General features: G+C 37.1%; 1 protein-coding gene across 50 annotated transcripts in view; it reads right to left on the bottom strand.

Moving 5' to 3' along the window:
* Positions 1-21125, bottom strand: part of LOC137259308 (transcription factor 12-like) — a 148295-nt gene that overhangs the window by 79259 nt on the left and 47911 nt on the right. For all 50 annotated transcript variants that reach the window (XM_067796962.1, XM_067796982.1, XM_067796979.1 and 47 more), the window contains one exon: positions 2346-2407. In XM_067796962.1, the coding sequence (XP_067653063.1) occupies positions 2346-2407 (62 nt within the window). The remainder of the gene's footprint in view (positions 1-2345; positions 2408-21125) is intronic.

Below are 21125 nucleotides of genomic sequence, written 5' to 3'. Positions count from 1 at the left end.
TTTTCAAATTCAGCGAACTTTGTTTGCTTAGTCAATTTAACACTTTTTTTAACTCACATTAGTATGGATAAAATTTAGTTAAAAATTGACTTCACTAAATAATTGTGCAACACAGGAAACATTATCTATCTTATTCTCTCAATACCACATAACAGATAAAGCCAAGTTCCACAAACAAACCCATATTTTGGTTCCACAGAACCTAACATCTCAATGAATTTACATCTCAATAGACAGTATTGCTAGACCTCAGGCAAGGCGAGACAATAATCCTGACAGAGTTACCCCCCTTAGATTGTTGTCCACAAGTTGTGATCATTACTCATACCAATGGATTTACCAACACAAATACTTATCATTGTTCCACTATAACACAAAAATCAACATTTCACATTTTTTCTCCATAACAAAAACAAATGTTACACAACTTTCAAAGTTGTCTGTCATGTTCTACGTTTTTGAAAATTTCTTGAGAATGTGTATACATCAATACCAAACACAAGTGGTAGGTCTAAATTATAATTTTCAAAAGATGAAAATCAAAATTTTTTGTTTCTTTCAAAAACAAAACAAAACACAACCACCTAAACAAGACGACAAAGTCATCAACATCCTCAGCAATGGCAAAAAACTCTTCATGAATATGTCAATTAGTTATGACTATGTCAAATGGTTTGGCGTGTGAATGTTAAGTATTTAAGGTTCAATTCAATGATCATCCAAAGCTTAACAGTTTTATGTACTGCAGACTGAATTATCTGTATTAAGGTCATGTATGTTTAAAACAAAGTCTCTACGAGACAATCCAGTGATTGATATTATGAGCAACTTCCTATGCCCTCTAATACCAAAGGCAATCAACTAGAACCACAAAATTCTTTTAATTGCCTTCAACATGAGTGAGAGAGTGGCTTTATGTTGCTCTTAGCAATATTCCAGCAATATCAAGGCTGGGGACACAAGAAGTGGGCTTCACACATTGTGCCCACATGGGGAATCAAACTGACTCCTTGCATGACAAGTGGAGGCGGTACCACTGGGCTACCTCACCATTCCCTTGGTAACTATGAACACCAGGCTTATGAGTAATCTAAAAAGACACATATGAGGCAAGAGGCAACAAACAAGATCTGCTAGTTCAGCTGACTCAATTGTTGCATCTTGTCCCAAAAATGTGTTAATCAATGCTTATGATGTCAATCACTGAATTGTCCAGTCCAAATGTGATTATTCACAGTTGTAATTCAGTTGGAAAACTGCTGAATCGGCGATTTATCTCTATTGCCATTTTTTGCGAAAATGTATTTTAATAACAAAACATACATATTTGTGACAATATATCCAGATTTTAATGAATTTTCTTTAAATTTCATAGAATTTTTAGTGCAATTGTATTGACAAAATTTGAGGCTAACATTCGTAGCAACTACGATAAAATCATAGATCTCTGTACAGGATTTCAGGTGGGGGTGGGGGGTTGTCAGAAGGGAGCAGTTTCATATGAAAGAAGAATGGATCCAAGCCACTGGATACATGGCTAAACAAGCAAAGAGCGTTGTTGACTGTCATACTACCAGCTTTACCTACACATAATCCATATTGTCATACAGACCCAGTTTCAGGCGTGTCTATAATTTGAATATAATCATCGCTCAGCAATGCTGACCTACTGCTGGGTTAGGGAACTATGTAACACCATAAGTCTCCGCCTTGTGTTATATAACAGATTTATCTACACTATTCAAAATACATTCAGCACATCTTTCTTCCAACTATGGCTAAATCAGATAAAACAGTAAGTTTTGTAATACTTAATTTTTTCATATTCATATATCTATCATACCATGAAGCCAAATAACTGAACAAGAAAACAAACACAAGTTCTGGAAAAAATGATATCCCATTCATGTTTATGAATTCTACTTAAAAAACTTGACCCCAACCCTCCCCAATCCCCCCCAAAACAGTTGCGTTTCTTTGCTGTCTGTATATACACAGAACTACAGTATAGTAATATTGTTGGCATCATTATCACATAATGGGTACCCGGAAGGACGGGATTGTAACGTGACATCAAATATGCCGATATATGTTGCATATTCATACAGGGCTGTGAAAATCAAGTGAAGCTGAGATACGATAACATGTATCAATCAAGTCAGAAAGCCAACCCCTGACCCAATCAGTTGCTTATAGTGACAAGCTGAAGATCAAGTCTAACCCGAATCATCCCGCTTCACATGATACTACAACACCCTGAGCATAATAAAAGGATTTATCCTTAAAGTATTCTGGATTATCCTTGCCCACGTGTCTGTTGGTCTATTGAAAGTGTGTCTACTTACTCGAGATTCATATCCAGAACCCTGCTGGCCGCCAGGTCCCCAGTTTCCACCCTCCTCCATTCCTGCAACAAAAACAATATGCATAAATAAACATCCACAAATACTTATTGATTTAGCGTTGCTCTACACAGTATTTCAGTGACATTATAGAAGAGTAGTTGAAGATAAAAGATTAACTTATGCACAAAAGAACGAAAGAATCACTAACTAGGCAAATGTAGGATCTGAAACAGCGATCAACAGATCCTGACCTTACTATGGGAGGTAACTCTACAAAGCAAATTATAGCACTAAATTACATCTGTAAATAAACAGAATACTGTAGATATAAAACAACACAAAGCACCAAATTCACTGTCCTCCACAAACACTAAAACCATAATTTCTTGGAAATTAACTCTGGTAGCTTTAGAAAACACATTTCACATTTGTTATATATCCATATGACCACTTTCTTAATGGCATCACATATTCATAGAATATATACTTGCATATAATTCTATATTTCCTCCATTCAAAATATTCACTTGATCGTAATTCATGTGCTCATTTTTCTAGTTCCAAGCATTACCAATATTTTCAAATAAATATGAATGCCTATTTGCACAAATTGCCTGCCAGCTCCGTAATTCATTAATTACACAGTCTGAACACGATAAAGAAGCTGTCAGCACCATTCCACACAATCTGAATCACAAAGGAGATGACAGCCAAATGTAGTGCAGTTTTACTCCAGTGTCATTTGTTTCCTCAATAAGGGCAGATGGGTAGCCCAGTGGTAAGAGCTCTTGTTTGTCCAGCTCAAACCTGGTTTCGATTCCACACTCGGGTACAATGTGCAAAGCCCATTTCTGGTGTCTACAAACGGGAGGTAAAACTAACCTCGCTCACTCAATAACAGAATACAACAGACATCATACAAGTCAATATACCACAAACAGCAATCAGTCAACTATGGAACCAAAAATCCCCAAAGAACCTTTCTTAAAGGCCATCTTGAACACAGGAGTGAGTAAGTGAGTGAATGAGTTTGGTTTTACGCCGCTTTTAGCAATATTCCAGCGATATCACGGCAGGGGACACGAGAAAATGGGCCTCACACATCGAAGGCTACCCCACCGCCCCTTGAACACAGGAAGTCTTGAAATATATATATATATCAGGATTAAATACAGAATTATCAGATATCAAATATCAGAATTCTATGTATCCCAAGATTCAATACATCCCAACTATCAGGATTCAATATATCCCCAAATCAGGATTCTTGTCAGAAACAAGAGTATGCCTGTCAGAAACAAACATGGATGAATCTTGAAAATGAAAAAAAGAACACATTCTTACTTTGAACAGCAGAAAATACACATTTTCTCAAATTAGAGCTCTATGAAATAATAGCATAAACCAATGACAGACAAAGAGAGTGAATGTTTTATGATAGTTCTTTTAATTTTTGAATATTAAAATAAAGAATTCAGCTGGCTCCAGAATGATCACCTCAGTTCCAGGGCAAGCACTGTTCTGTGCTTAAATTGGACATCACTTTTTATTTTGCTGACATGAATGCTTTAACTGTCACACAGTCTTATCTTTTGGACTAAATGTCACGGACACTGAAACTATCTTAAATTCCCAACTAAGTCTCCAATACTGTGTCAAATATTGACTCTTTTCTACACACTAATGGAAAATTTAAAACAAAAAAGAATCAGTTGAGTCTAAATGGGCTGAATAATTTTACCAAACTGGTTTCCAAACCAAAATCTGAGACTTTTAAGGTAACTGACAATAACGCCCATTACAATAATGGTTTCAACCTGTGCTATGAATGGCAAGGCAAGGATGACCGCTGCTATCAAATCTATGGTAGTGAGATAGCAGCTCAATGATCCTGTAATGACCTCATAAACGCTAGATTGGCACAACTGGAGGGCATGGCTCCATGATTACAAGGGCCATCTCATACACAGAATGTGTCCGGAAAGGTCAAGCCCTGACCTCTAAGGTGCCATCAACAGCCATTTTGCCTCTAGGCGCACACTGAACAGGAAGTGAAGGAAAAGATGGGAGAATGGAGAGAAATATTGGGTGGCTATTTGGTAAGCTGGGCAATTGTTCACACCAACATTGACAAGAGAGGGCTGTTATTTTAAAGCCCACTGTGATAGAAAGTATGGATGCACAGTGTTGCCATGCCAGGTCAATGTTGTTCTTTTCTTCAGTGCTACATAGGATACAGGAGGTGGCATTTTTGAATGATCATTGTTTTTATTTTAAGTGCTTGAGAAAAGTATGGCAACACTGTAGTGCCACTAGAACACAGCTTTTGTTTTATTAACATAGTAAGAGAAAGTATGGAACATATAAATGCCATTATTTGTGTAGTACATAACATGGAATTTAAAATGCAATTCTGGGATAGCTGTATATCCAAATATTCTGACAACTTACCAAGACACATAAAAAATGTCAGTAACAAAATTTGTCACTAATGACAACCCATTTCAACCCAAAGAAACAAGCATGAAGAAGTTTAACATTTGTTTAAAAACCATCAACTATGCACATAAAAAAACTTTCATTCCTCTAAACAAAACACGATTTCACCGAAGAAAAACTCCAACCTAACTCCAAAACTGATACTGGAAATTATGACAGTGTCCTGACCTAAAAATAACCATGATTAAAAATAATTAGATGTGCAGCGCGACTTGCTGATCAAGCAAGCACAATATGACAGGGTCTACTGGCGTGGGGTGAAAATTGAAAAATCCCCCACAGTCTTCCCAATCTCTCTGGGGCTACGATTCAATTAACAAGCAAAGTAATCAACTACATTTTGAGAATTCCGGACAAATTGTCCGGCGTCCGACGACACACTGGGATCGATCAGCAACTTGGCAGAACAATTCCGAAACAATTAAGTCATAATGGAAAGAAAATCTTGCGATTATGTTCGTAATAACAAATTTCAAGGAGCGGGTGTCTGCAGTGGGCACGTTGATCGTGTTTATTTGCGACTCATCGGCAGAGCGCCGACACCACAATTATGTCGTGATCAAAGCAACGGCTGCTGTAATTCGTCGCCAGACAAAGACTCTAACCTTTCCAAGACCCAAAATATCTGACATCGTTATTCGGATACAATTTTTCGGAATTTCATTACCCGAAAAGAGATAAATCGAGTGGAATTTGGCAGTCATCCACTTGAACTCCTCAGTTGGATGGTGTGGACTATTTCATCCTGCAAAAATTAATTATTCTTTTTTTCACAACTGTCTGTTCATTAATAAAGCAGAGTGAATTAAATTATTGTTGAAATTTGGAATATTATCTGACAAAATGTTCAACGAAGGAAACATGATTTATTTGGATTAAGTAAAATAATCTCTTCGTTTAATCTATGTTCAATTTTGTTGGGCTGTTGAGTTGTTATTTGTACATGTACATGTAGGTTTATTCCATGAGTGAAGCTGTATATTTCTCGTTTGTGATAAAACTGTTTTACATGCATGATGGACCTGTAATACAATTATATATTTCACATCTGAAACAACTGTATGTTTGTATATGTGATGTGCAATACAACTGTTTTATTTCACATGTATCAAGGATTCTGCTTTTCACATGAGATACAACTGTTTGTGTATTATGTGTGACACAACAGTTTGTTTTACATACATCACAGATTCTCTATTTCACATGAGACACAACTGTTTGTATATTTGAATCATGATAAAACTGTTTACTCAAATTATATGGCACAGCTATTGATCATAATTATGTAAGTTGTCTTAGCTGGACATAATACCAATCTGCCTCACTGGCTACTTACAAACATAACAAAAAAACTTAAAAACTAGAAACAGTGCCAAGGAAGCCCAACAAAAGACAACCCCAGGATATGTCACAATCCATTAGAACAGTTCAAGTCAGAGACCTATTCTGACCAGAAATTTTAAGTAAAAAACATAAAAAAGGGTCAATCATGGGGCTATGAGAACCAATTCATCCCATAACTCGAATCACAATAGGTCAGCCTAAAGACACAACACCCCCAACCTTACCTTTACCCCAACAACCCCTCTGGTCATGGTAGCAGGTGGTTGTTGACACAGGGGGTCAGACAACTGTCACAGTTACTATAGATTGTGGGGCAGCCTTGGGCTGATCCCTGGCACATAGGAGTACATGTGTGTGTCTATATAAACATACATACATACATTCACACACACAGAGATTTATTTGAACCTGCTCAGCGGCAAGAGTTTAGACCTGTCTGAAGCAAATGTCATTCAAAATTTACCTAAACTAGAAAAACACAATCCCAGATTATGTTTATGAAAGATTTCCAGTTCACTTTGACAAAACAATACCACTTCATATTGGATAAAATATTCTCAGTTCACCTTGATAAAACAATTCCCATTTCATACTGGATAAAACATTCTCAGTTCACTTTGATAAAACATACCTGACTCTTCTTTGTTACATTTATATCCCACGAAATTTCCTAGCTGGGTCTACACGTGCTATCTACATTATGACAAATCCGGAAAGATGAGTCTAACATACTTTCTTCTACTTTATTAGATAGCATGTATATATACCACATCCCAAAACATAAGAAATTAAACACTGATTAAAAAATCTGCTCACTGCTAAGAATTTCATTTTGGAAAATTCATTTAACTCGCGAACTGACAAAACCATCAAATACATGTGGGTTGCCTTGACCAAGGTAACTTAATTCCCTTTCAGATTAAGTTTGAAGAGAGGAAGTCAGGAATTTGCTTGACAAATCCAGGCATCATGTTCTGATTGTGTTCAGTTCCAACTTTTAGCAACAGTGTCAGATAGAGGTCAGTGAGTACATGAACAATGGTACAAACAATATTTCAAATTATCGGATCACTGCTCCCAGGTTTGATCAGTATAACAGGACTTGCATAACATCAAATATACTTAAGGAATAGGTCAGAGGTCATAAAGTACACTGTATTGACCTATCATCCATCTTTCATTCATGAAGACAATGCAGGTGATGAAAAGCACAATGTACTGTAGATCGCACAGACACCGGTTTCCTTCATAGAACAGGTATTTCTACCAGGATAAGTATTCCTAACAGAAGGTAAATCTTGTGGGATAACAGGATTTTTTTTACAGGACAGGCATTCCAAACAGGACAACAGGTAAACTTTTTAAGATAACGGCTATACCTCATATAAGGGCAATGGGATATTAGATATACCTCACACCTCAAGGCAACATGTATCCCTGACAACATAACATTATTTCATATCTTAGAAGATAACAAATATACCACATGGGATAACAAAAGCATCTCATACTTCAAGGGATAACAGATATGTAGTAACGGTCACTCAGCATTTACATTCAGGAATCACATAAACATTGACAAAACAGCAAAAATAGACTTTCATCCACAAATTAACTATGGTAAGTTTCAAAAATATTTTAAAAATCTACCTTCTCATATCCAATTTAGAACCAACTAAAACCTATCATTGAATTCTACATATACAGAGGTCATTTAGTGCAGAAGCAATGAGGCGTACATGTCTATGTTGACAATAACTGAAATAACGCCCACCTCTCCCTCTGCTTCCTTCAGTTGTCACGAGCTCCATCTACTGAGAATGGATTTCATTTTCAAGTCCCTCCCTTAACAGTAATCATTAACAATAACTGTCTTCACAAAATCACAAACCACCACTTCCCCAATAAACTGCATGGAAAAAACACTTACCGTCAGCCAAACCTTTACTGCATGTATAATAAAGGATATGACTTTGCAAAAAGTAACACCAAATCACAAAACATTATCTGACAGGTAGTAAACAGATCCAACTGCCCCGTCAAATAAACAAACTTTCTGTCTTTTGCCCAACAGAAGAAGGACCAGTTACAAATACTTCTTTCAAAACTTCAAAATCAAGGTCATTTTCAAAACCCAAACAAAAGCTGAGTCTATACATTAAAAAAACATAAAAAAACAGAAGCAAAAGTGACAAGACCCTTTAATTCAACATGCTGCTCTCACACATCTTCAGTTCACAAGACACCAAAAGTATCAACAACAGAATTCACTGTTGGTCAGAACTTGAACATATTAGTCCGCAGGGAACCAAGATCTCCTCCAGACATCCAAGCAATTCAACAAAGGACTTCTTCAATACAAACACAACACACATACCTCCAAAAGAACAGAGCAACTCCATAACAGTTACAAGCCGTATTCCCCTCCTCTATGTAGTATTGCCACCTTGTCTATATTAACCAACACCTAGTAGCATGAGGGACAGTAAGTGTTTGACCAATCAAAGCGGTAGAGCGTAAGCGTGACTAATCCAGCAATTAGTGGCTGTTGCTTCTGGAGGAAGGTGAGAGACACAATAGAAACAGAGGTGGGATAACAACTCATAGCCACCCCCTACCAGGGCTTGATGGCTTCACTTCACATGGAGATCATTTCTGTATATTGACTTCATTTTGCATTCAAAACTTAAGTAGGTCATAAAATGTTGTCAGTTATTGCATTTTTAAAAAGGAATAAAAAGATTTCAGTCTTTACGTTTTCAGCATCCCAAAGAGTATAAATGATTCTAAGTGTTCAGCATCTATTTAGAATAAATGATTTTTCAATTGTTTCAAGACTAAATTCTAAGTTAAAGAGGACAAGAAAAACATTTTTGTTCCTGGAAAACAAGAATATAAAAACAGGATTTTGAACTTAGTGTACAGACTTTATGAATATCATTCTAAAACTGTCTTCATAATTAAATGATATTAAGTTGAAACTGAGAATTTTTTTTTCTCTTGTAAAGTTAAAACTTAATGTCATACCAACAATGTCTTAGCTGCTGAGAGGAGGTAATCAAATAACACATTCAGTCAAACTGATGTTGATCTATTTTACTTCAAAAGCAAAACAAATCAATAATCTGGAAATAAATCTTATACATGAATAATGTTACATTCAAATACAATCCAATTTGTCAGGAATGCCTTTTGAAATAACAAAATCAAGGAAAACACAGATACCCACAAAAACCTGAAAATGAAACCTGCACATTACGGGGTCCAGACTTATAAAATTACAAGGGAATATACAGTTTTATTGCCATTATTCCATAACACTCGTATTTCCCACCTCCACCTGTCTAGTTAGCCATGCAATGTTTCTATGGCTTGGCCGGAGTCATCTTCACCTCATATACCCTGTTTCCCGCCAATAGAGAAAAGCCGGAGTTTGATATTAACACTCCCGTACTCGTTCACTTTGCGTTTTCTCAGTGACAAATTCAATTAGAGTTTATTGAGGGCTTAATCACAAGCTATGAGCTTCTTGGGATCAATAGATGAATCGCAACAAATTGACACTAATAAATGAAAATGGAAAGGTCTCTCGTATTATCTGAGCCAACGCTCGCCTACCTTGGTTGGGACATCGCGGGACTCGGAACGGACAAGATGTAATTGTGCTATTGTAGTCCCTGGTGCAATTAAACCGATCCGTAGGGAACAGTAATCGCCAACAGAGAAGCCAGTCGGAAAACTACGGCCGCAATAAATCTAATTTGGCAAAATCTTCCCATTTTTGTCGACAGCTTTGCGGACTCAGGAAGATTAGCTTTCCAACAAACCATAACGATATTCCACTTGTTTGAGGGCAAATTTCCTTGAATGAGCCCCATCTATAACGTTTTATTAGGCCATTTGTCATAATTATATTGTGGCCATAAACGGCCAAAAGATTAGCTCCTGCGATTCTAGTGCGAGTTCGAAAAAACGTACATAAACAGGATTTCGGCTTCCACGTTTTACGATTTTCGTCTCATGCTCAATAATTAACCTTTAGAGAAGACCATAGCTAACTCATTACGGAAGAGTTAAACCGCAGTAGGACTATGTCTAGGGCTAACGGGACAGACAGTAGGCTGATTGCCACAGTAAAGAGATCAATGATGGTCGTCAATTCTGACAAAAATACCATCAGAGACGACAACAGCGCCACCTGTGAGAAGAAGTGGATCAACCACGTTAGCAGTCAAAATAACCAGTTTTATTGAACTTTATTCAAAATTTACACTTAAATTTATTTAGATTTTTGTTGTAAATGTTTTTATAGTCTTCTGCATGTTGAATTAAATTGGATTTTAGATCTTTTAGCCCAGAATGTAAAGCTATAACTGTAATTTATAGTTCGGAATAAAATTAACAATTTTATATTACATCTGACTCATGCAAAAATTGCTTATTTTTCATTTTCCTGAAACATATCGGACACTTTCAGTGATTCCTAAGGATAGAAAAACATCTCACCCAAACACACCTTTGTCCAATGCAGGCATACTTGGACCACGTGATCAGTCTGCCTGTGAAGTCACTTTCTGCATGCTTGCTAACAGAATGGTTGTTGAAAGTTTTCCTGAGCCATCTCATCTACTCTATCGACTTCATAATGATCCAAAATGTTTGTATAATATCCAGCATGTATTTTTTACTTCATTTCAGCATAATGAGAAAAATGCAACATGACTACTGGACTTGCATTTATAATACAATATCCACTACGTATTTTTTTTACTACATTTCAATGCAACATGATCACTGGATTGCCTGGTTCAGACTTGATTATTTACAAGCAGCTGCCATACAGCTGGAATATTGCTGAGTGAGGCATTAAATGAAACTCACACTCGCTGCAGTTAAGACAGAAAAACAATGCATAGATCTCCCTTGTAGTGCTGATATGATGTATCAGTCTAGGTCGAGAAAATATGAACAGGAATGACATCAAACGAAACTTTGTACTCCTAACTTGGGCAAGTCCAGGATGAGGCAGGTAGCCATGTGGTTAAATCGTTCGCTCGTCATGCTGAAGACCTGCCTGGGTTTGATTCCCCATGGATACATTGTGAAGCCCATTTCAGTGTCCACCCACAGTGGATTATTGTTAAAAGTAGCATAAAACTAGGATTCGTTTTAATTATTAACTCCCCAAAATAAATGAATGCACATACCTTTGCATGGAAAATTTTATTCAAGACTATTTTGGGTAAATCAAGACCTCATCACCTCATTTATTGAAAATAACCGCACATAATAACTTAACATCACTTTCTCAGCTAACATGATAAAATAAAAAAAAAATAATCACACAAAAATTATCATATATATTTTCATTTCCATGGCACAAAGTCTAATTATTGTGAAGAATATTGATTCACTGGTGGATTTTCTTGTTAAGACAGAAAAACCAGACAGAAATACATTGGACACTTTTCCAAGATGAAAGAGTATGATTTATGCTAACACTATTAGTACTCAGATGACAATGTACTCTGCATCTGCAGTACAGTGGAAATCGGATTTAAAACCAATTGCAGTGAGCGAGTGAGTGAGTGGGTTGGGTTTATGTCGCTTTGAGCAATATTTCTGCAACATCATGGCAGAGGACACCGGAAATGTGCTTCATAATAACATGTGGGCATCAAACCCAGGTCTTTGGTAAGGCAGGCCATTACATTAGCCGCTAGGCTACCACTCCACCCTGATCCACACCAGAGATGGACTTTACTTCTACCTATGTGAAGAATCAAACCCAGGTCTTTGGCATGGTAAGATAACACTTTAACCACTAGACTACCCCTACACTTTAACCACTAGACTACCCCTACACTTTAACCACTAGACTACCCCTACACTTTAACCACTAGACTACCCCTACACTTTAACCACTAGACTACCCCTACACTTTAACCACTAGACTACCCCAACACTTTAACCACTAAACTACCCCAACACTCTATGTACAAAAAAGATGACCAAAACAAAGTCACATGACCCACTGGCCACATCTTATAATTAAGCTGCAAAAATAACTAACAATCATTACTCTTTATAAGCTACCATCTTTTGTCGATATAATTTTGATTATTTCATTCTGACTTGAATATGGAATATGCATTATCCAAGCCAGGTAGGATGATAGTCGACACTCCCATATTTTTAATTTGGTCATTATCAGGATTGACATGGCCAACAATGTTTATACATGTCAGGGTTTGAAATACTTGGTTGACATGTCATCGGTTCCAAATTGTGCAGATTGATGCTCATGCTGTTGATCACTGGATTGTCTGGTCCATGCCCCATATATTAGCATGCCATGGCATGGTCAATATTGAAATGGCATGGTTAAATAATTTTCTCAGTGCCCTTACTCAATATTGTTTTAAAACATAACTCAATTTTAGTCATTAATTTTAATCCCCAAACGAGTATTTTTTCACAAATGTCATACATATAAATGTATATTCATAAACACATTTCTTTATTCAACAATATATTTCACTTGATCATTGTCATTTTTTGTCATTATGTGAGCGTACTTGATTTCTGAAAGGCGCACTAAAAGTATTTCTATGCCAAATGTAGAAAAACTAGTATTTCTAACCCTGCATGTCAAAGAATTTCTGCTTTGACTTTTGTTTTGCTGAATATATTGAATAATACAGAGGGAGGATTCTAAACCAGCATTTGTTGAATTTTGTGTTTAAGAGAAAATTCCAATCCAGCCTGTTTGTCAAGGTGAGCAACAGAGAAATTGTGACATGACAATTAATATATAATACAAGTGACACATGTCACATGAAAGCAACACCAATGACTTTAATGCCGATGGTAATCGACTGTTTTTAATACACATTCAGCCTATCAGATAGTCAACAGGAGAGCCAAGATACCGGATGCTGGATCAGAGAGCGTTAATTGCTGTACAAACAGTCAATGGGCGGTCTTACCAAAATATGCAATTAACAGATGCCGGATTAGAGGGTGAATATACATTAACTAGCTTCTGCCATGACCAAATTCTAGTGCCAATATTGAGAGAATGATGGATTGGAGAGCTGCTAGTTTTGAGGGCTTCCACTGTTTATTACCTGTTGACTCATTATATTATTTGTGACATGTAATTCCACCATACTGGATTCACTGCAGTGGGCAGAGGGGTATCCCAGAGGTTCAAGTATTTACCTGTTATACCAAAGACCCAGGTTCTATTCCCCACATGGGTACAATGTGTGAAGCCCATTTCTGGTGCCCTCAGCTTTGATATTGCTGGAATATTGCTAAAAGTGGCATAAAACTAAACTCGCTCACTACTTCTGCCATGTGTAACTCAAACTTCTGCCAAATTTCCCCAAAAAGAAACACAGATCAGATGTTACACAAAACCTAAAAGGAATATCAAAATCCATTCAACAATATATCACCTCCATTCACCTACAAATGTCAAGGTATGACATTGACTGAATATATCACCCTTCAAGCAATACAAGCATTTCTACATCGGCAAACAACAGGTAGGCCAATGCTAGTGCTTATCCAACGAGACGAGATTGCAGATTTGCCAAAGCTTAGCCGGGAGGCTATGTAAACCCAGAGGTGTGAAAAAGCCGAAAATATTCCTCTGTTCCTGTAGTCCTTTATCGCATGAGCAGCGTTTGATCTCGTGAAAAGCGATCAGTGCACTGCCCCGTGGCCTCTCGAGTCAAGAGTTGCATAGTTCTTAGCAGGACTTACACCTGCATGATGTGTTGGTGACTCCTCGATATAACAACAGAGTAGGGATTAACTCTTTATAACACACATCCAAACCATGTTTACCTTTTGGGGGGTTTGTCGAAATGAAAATGAAATTTTGGGTGAATAGTTGTCGTTGGAAAAAAAAAACAATCAAAAAGAACAAAATATATAACAATGGTTGTTGATATTTTTGGGTATTTATTCCACTCACTTTTGATAGAAGAATTTTAAAGGATTATGAAGATATGTTTTCAAACATACATTTTTTATTAATCTTCTCTGAAGAATTACAGACCCTACAATCAATTTACTATGAGAACAAATGCTTTGTAATCAGGACTTAGCTGACTAAAACAATATCGTAACTCTGATCTTCCCTTTCAGCTGTCCATTTGCACCTAGTTACAATAAGGTGACATCATACAAAAAATGAAACATGAAGTGTATAAGTTTTTCTTTTACTCTTTAACTGATGGCTGCTGTTCAGATATCAGTTTTGTAAGATCAAAAACACAAGATTTTTCCATGATTATTCCATGATTTTATTCATTTTTTCCCATATTCCATAATTTTTCCCAAGACTGGAAAATAGTGTGCAAAATTTCCAGGTTTTCAAGTTTTCCAAGTCTTGTGGGAGCCCTGCTTACAACAGCTGCCTGGAGCTGACAATAAGACCAAACACCTGTAATTTACCTGAGTGGATAACTTCTTGAGATAGGCTTGGAATGTGAAATATTTCCTGTACAATGATTCACCCCTTTTCGCATCTACCATTGAATAAATAGGATATAGCACAGCAGTGATCAACATAATCCCTGATGACAACTAAAAACAATTCTGTAGCCACTGAAACTCAAAACTGATGTATCAGGCCATGCCATGGTAAAGTCAAATGTGGTAAGACTGTCTGAAGCAATATTTAGATCGCAAACATAAAGTTAGAATAATACAAATGCACCAACCATAAATTGTTGCAAATTGTAGTTTCACGCCTACAAATTAGTAGTTTGATCATAAAATTAGCAGTCAACTAAATGCTTAACATTCATGATGGCTTCTGAGAAAGACACTAATCAAAAGCGAAGCTTTATTTTCACATACCTCCAAGAGCAGATTTCGACATAATCAGCATTGTTTCTTCTTGTCTGCTTTTGATAAAAATGTATTCAATCACATATTTTTGTCTATATATCCGAATTTTAATTAATTTTCTTCAAATTTTGAAGAATTTCTACTGCAATTGCACTAGCGTAGTTTGAGGCCAAAACTTCCAGGAGTACAATAATATCGTAGAAGTTGGCATCTCTGGTAGTGGGAGGAATAGTAAGGGTATGCTTTTACACTACTTTTAGCAATTAGCAATATTCCACCAATATCACAGGGGGCGATACCAGAAATGGGTTTCACACATTATACCATGTGGAGAATCAAACCTGGGTTTTCAGCATGGTAAGTGGATGCTTCAACCACTAGGCTATCAATCCATTCCAAGGTGATGTAAGTAAAAGATTTTCCCACTTATAGCTGCCCCTCCCTATAGCTGGAATAGTGTGGTGTGCAACGTTAAACAACAACCCTCTTTTAATCAAAAAGGCAGGAATTGAACCCAGAACCTATCTTTTCACAAAGTTTATATCTGACTGATACCTTATCCCGAGGACCCAACCACTGAGCCTGTCTCAAGCAAACGAAAGGAAAAGAAAATCTTCACAATAATCCACAAATATTTTTCCAGTTTACAATTATGAAAATTCTGTCAAGCTATATAAGTTGTTTAAGTGGCCTCATAAACTCCTTCAAGTTCAGCTGAATACAAGAAACTACTTTATCAAGCAAGATATTTGACAGGAGAGTGAAAGATTATATGTTGGAAGGAAAGCAGTCTGTAAATCGTCCACAGAGGCGTTAACAGATTTGCAACACCTGCACACTCGTCGCGACAGTGAACATTAGGCTAGCACTTGACACAAACTACCCTGCAGCAAATCGCAAAATGTCCAAAAATCAGGAAATCATCCAAATTGTAAGAAGATAGTTTGGCTTCAACCGCACATTCAATTCTTTGCTCAACCATTCGTGCCTACTCAGTTTGGGGGTTTCTTTATGTTCATGAGCTAAGCATCTTTCCCTGACAAAATTTCACATTTGTCAAATGAATTGAAAACAACTGCACAAATATAATTACTCTCCTGCAATTTAACATTCTAACTCTGATGAATATGCCAAGAATATTACAGAAGAAATGAAATTGGAAAATGATAACATCGTCACAAAGGTATAAAACATTATTAAATCAATGTAGATAAATACATTCTCCTGTCCTTGCGAGCCAAGTCAATGTTGACAGCTGAACAAATGTGACGCACAGAGGCAGATATATGCATTACAGCTGAGGAGAGCTGAATAAGGTTAAATGAACAAGTCAACTGTCTAGTATCGGCTTTTGTTTAAAATTTCAAGTACATATCCAGAACTTTCAAAGCAAACTGCACCTGTTATTATGTATAACACACATTGTTCTGCATACAACCTTGATTTCACGAAGAAGCTATCGTAGTGCTTTGAAACCCGCAAGTCCTTTAACATAGATTTACAACACTATGATAGCTACATGAAATGAAACTAGGGTCATCAGCAAATCCACAGAATATTCTGAAATAAAGAAGTTGTTCTCCATAGAGTACCAATGAACCCGATAAAAAGAAATGCATCTGTGAGAAAACACAGCACAAATTATCACCCTGGTAAGTAATTTGTTTACAGATAACACATATCATGGTTCAGTCCAGGAGTAAGTTGTGTTGGAGACAAAGCTCACTGCCAACCAAGCCCTAAAGGCTGAAGTTCACAACTAGCTGGGATATATCCTGTATATTTTCCTACTTGCTTGTCCATGCTGTTGCAAACAAACGCAAGCAAGTCCTAATGGCTGAAGTTCACAACTAGCTGGGATATATCCTACATGCTTGTCCATGCTGTTGTAAACAAACACAAGCAAGTCCTAATGGCCAACAGATAACAAGCTGAGAGATGTCTGCACAATATCCCATTCACAGACACAGCCATTCACAATGGACACCACACACAAAAAAAGAAACTGACTACAACGTTTATCCACACCAAGAGAGAAACACAATCTCATGAGACATCAAAAATATTGATATTCCCACAAAAATCGAGCGACAATGGACTCTTGTCATGTTATTCAAAAACACAGCAAATCAGAGAAATATAAAATTCAAATTTGGGCTCATCCTATAACCAACCAGTTTGAAATATTTTAAATTTCATACCAAACTCTGACATGATAAAAACTAACACTGTTTGAAAGACAGAATCTGAGGCTACTTCACTTCAAATATCCATGACAATGAGATGATATTCAATTCATCGATAGAAAAAAAAATCAAAACACTGTCATGGTAATCTAATTCTGCCGAGTCTCCTTTATCGATCGACAAGTGTGGAAACTTCTTCCTGTACTCACATTGTCATTGTATGTCAGTAAATATATTGATATATCGCCTCAATTACATTATAGAGAAGGACAGGCTCTGTCCCTGATGCATCTGTGCCTTGGAGAACAAATATAGACTTGATGAAAGCTCTACTTCACGTCTGAGTGAGTGAGGGACAGGTAAGCAGAGATTCAATTCTGGGTTATATTCAAAGGGTTGAAAACCAGGAATGGTAATTTTGGGAGGTACTTGGTTGACTCAGTCTGAAACTGAACATGTAGTAAGATGGATTTGCGAGATAATAAGAGTGAGTGAGTGAGTTAGAGTGAGAAAGACCATGTGTGGTTGACTTTGACCAAAAAGTTCACCTATACATCTGTGAGGGAACTTAAAAATAAACCAATGTATCATTAATGAGCAATGAGTCTAGATACCTTGAGATTAACAACAGATGTAAAACCCTAACCATATGCCAACAATTATATCCCTCCAATAACTCTTTATATCCTCCAAAATTCTTTTACACCTCTGTTCCATCTAGGTCATCAAAAAACATAACAAACAAAATAAGACATGATACGGACTGCCTCAAAGCTGACAAAAAAGTACTGGATGTAAACATCACAAAAATTAACATACATAGCAAAAAGACTCACCAAAAGATCATCAAAACACACCTTGAACGGCCAATTTACAGGGGTTATCCCAATCAACCCTGGAATTCTTAACGGCTGAACACACTCAAGGAAATCCAGGCATAAATAGGTGATAGTCCAACGGTAATCAGATATATATGTTATCTCCATTCCATAAGTTCTTGCCGAGATGCTATAGCTTTTATACACCAACACAACTTATATACGCTTAAAGGAAGGTCTGAAGGAGTTATTAAACCCTTCCTACAGTTTCCACTGTTGAAGCATCAAATCTCTTTCCACAATCAAAAACAGCTTTATATATCACACTTTTAATTCATTCACAAGACCAATACTTCTGGATGAGAATAAATTGATAAAAAATTCCTTTGATAAAAATCATACAACATGAAAAAGAACAAGTAACATATCACACCAAAAAAATTTCACAATAGAAGCATAATTCTGTTATGTTGACAGAGTTTATATGGCTTGTGATTCATGCATTTTTGATATTTTTGTGAAAGACTCTCAAAATATTACCGTACTAGTCAAGCTTGATGCAAGCTTTATGAGCGAAAAGCCAGAATTCAGTTCAATAAAGTTGATCTGATAAGCAAACAACAGTTTTTGTGAGGTCCTTATTAATTTAGATATTTCTTTCAATTCATATTAATAACTATATACTACACAAGCATTGTTTGTTCAGTGTGCTGTAAAAAATGTACTATTTATTAACTACCTGTAACATATAAATGGCAGTACAACACAAATAAAAAAAATCTTGCTTTTTTTTATATACACGTATAAATATTACACTAAAATTTCCATACTCCCAACAAGAGAACACGACTCCCCAAAATAAATCCCGTGAGTCACCTGTCTCATTTTTTTTCAAAGTCTGTGCAAAACCCTCATTCAGGATCACAGAGAGCTACTGGCAATACCGGGTTTGCATTCACAGTGTGTAAGACAACCTAACGGCACCTGAATTAAGTCTATGCTAGATATAGCCTGGCATGACCTGATACGAGAAATGTGTTCAATATGGCCGACACCAGCTGCAAGTTCCCACCAGATTGGCTTGAGCAACATGTCAAGCAACAGGCAAGCATGCTGGTCTCACAGCTGGGAGTGAGAAGCATTTGGCTCTTCCAAGCAGGATTGACCTCCATCATCAATACTACATAACTCTCATAACCCTCAGGGTATTCATCTACTTATTTCAGATTATGACATAGCTCACCTCATTTTACGGAGCCAAAATCATGAATTCATACAATGTTAAAAATACCACTAAAAACTACCTTGTAACACAAAATATAGGCTCACCAGCCTTATTATTCAGTTGCAAAAATGTTTTACACCTTTGCTTGTTTTAGACTCTATTCAACCCAACGATTCAAGCTGATCAATTTAATCTCATGATTAAATGCATGAGGGACTGTAATTGCAATTTCAGAACAGAGTCATCGATATTTTCAAAATCCCAATAAACTGAACAAAATGCCAAAATGACACATGTAAATTTTGAATTCATCAGACAACACATCTGTGCAATATCAACTTGGGTTTTGTCAAATTCTCAGTTTCACTCCGCATTTCTCAATTTCAGCCCTCCAAGCCCTTCCAAGCCAAAAGAATTTTGCGTTGGCTATTTTCCCAAGACACTACTGAATGAAACAACATCCGTAACCGCGGCAGCAGAAGTCACATGACCCTAGTCGACCCAAACACAGCTCGCTGGCAGTCTGCTGGGGAGCATTTGGTGGCAGCATTGATATAAACCAGATACCAAACTCCACCACACTAATACTCCCCAGCAAGTGCTCTAGCTGTGTGATATGGCCCGGCTGGCAGGGCTATAACAGCTATATACAAGCAGGTGCACATGCAAGATGTGGCCATGACAGAGAGCAGATCTAGGAAAGAAATGTAAATAAATGGCGGGTGTGCCGATGTGCCACAACAGCCGTGCTGCTCTATGCACTTGGGTACAGAACACTGTTGACTTTTCTTACAGAGAACTTGGCAATGGAGTGCCATATAAACAAGTACAATGTCGTTCATCCCACAAAGATATACACTCTGATGGAATCTCTTGCAATCATAAAACATGGCTAAAACCAGGAGTTTCAGTTGACTTTCAACAGAACTTTTTTTACATGAAGAATTTGAGTTGGAAAATTGTCTTTCCATGCTCTGTGCAAGAAAAAGTAATTATCCTAAAAACGGTTTATTTACGTAAGTAAAGGCAGGAGGGTTTCTTACAAGGGATGTAGGCTACATTCACCTGCGCTGAGTTCGGTGCAACATCAATGGCTGTGTAGGCAAGATCTACCTGCCCTTACACTTGTGCAACACTGACTTCCGTGTAGGCAACATCTATCTGCCCTTACATTGTGCAACATCATCGTCCATGCAGGCAACATCTACCTCCTCTGATTTGCTGCTGCAGCATCATCACCATGTGTCGAATTTGAGTGAGTGAGTGAGTTGAGTTTTATGCCACATTCAGCAATATTCCAGCTATATGACAGCAGTCTGTAAATAATCGAGTCTGGACCAGACAATCCAGTGATCAACAACATGAGCAACCACACCTCCAAAAAGAGAGCCAACATGAAATACATCAGTGATTTTGCTGGCAATTATTGTATTAGGACAGTGTCATATTTTCAATTACTAACCAGAAATTCTGAATCATTAGATCATTTAGAAGACACTTGGCCCGAAAATGGTCTGTGTAAGTTGGGTTGAACAACGCTTAACAGACATACATTTAGCATGAGTGAGTGAGTTTGGTTTCACGCCGCTTTTAGCAATATCCCAGCAATATCCCAGCAGGGGACACCAAGAACGGGCTTCACACATTGTACCCATGTGGGAAATTAAACCTGGGTCTACATTGAGATGGACGCTTAAATCACTACCCTGCCCCACCCCCAATTTAGCATGAAGGGTGGGTAGTCAAATGTTTCAGATAGTCTCCCTGGTCATACCAACAACCTGGGTTATGTATATTTAAATATTCCAACACATTAATGTTACAAGCCATCAGCTATCCA

This window comes from Haliotis asinina, chromosome 13 (assembly GCF_037392515.1).
Source record: "Haliotis asinina isolate JCU_RB_2024 chromosome 13, JCU_Hal_asi_v2, whole genome shotgun sequence".
Classification (NCBI taxonomy): Eukaryota; Metazoa; Mollusca; class Gastropoda; order Lepetellida; family Haliotidae; genus Haliotis; species Haliotis asinina.
Note: the sequence above shows the minus strand (reverse complement) of the source record. Positions and strands in the feature narration are given on the sequence as shown.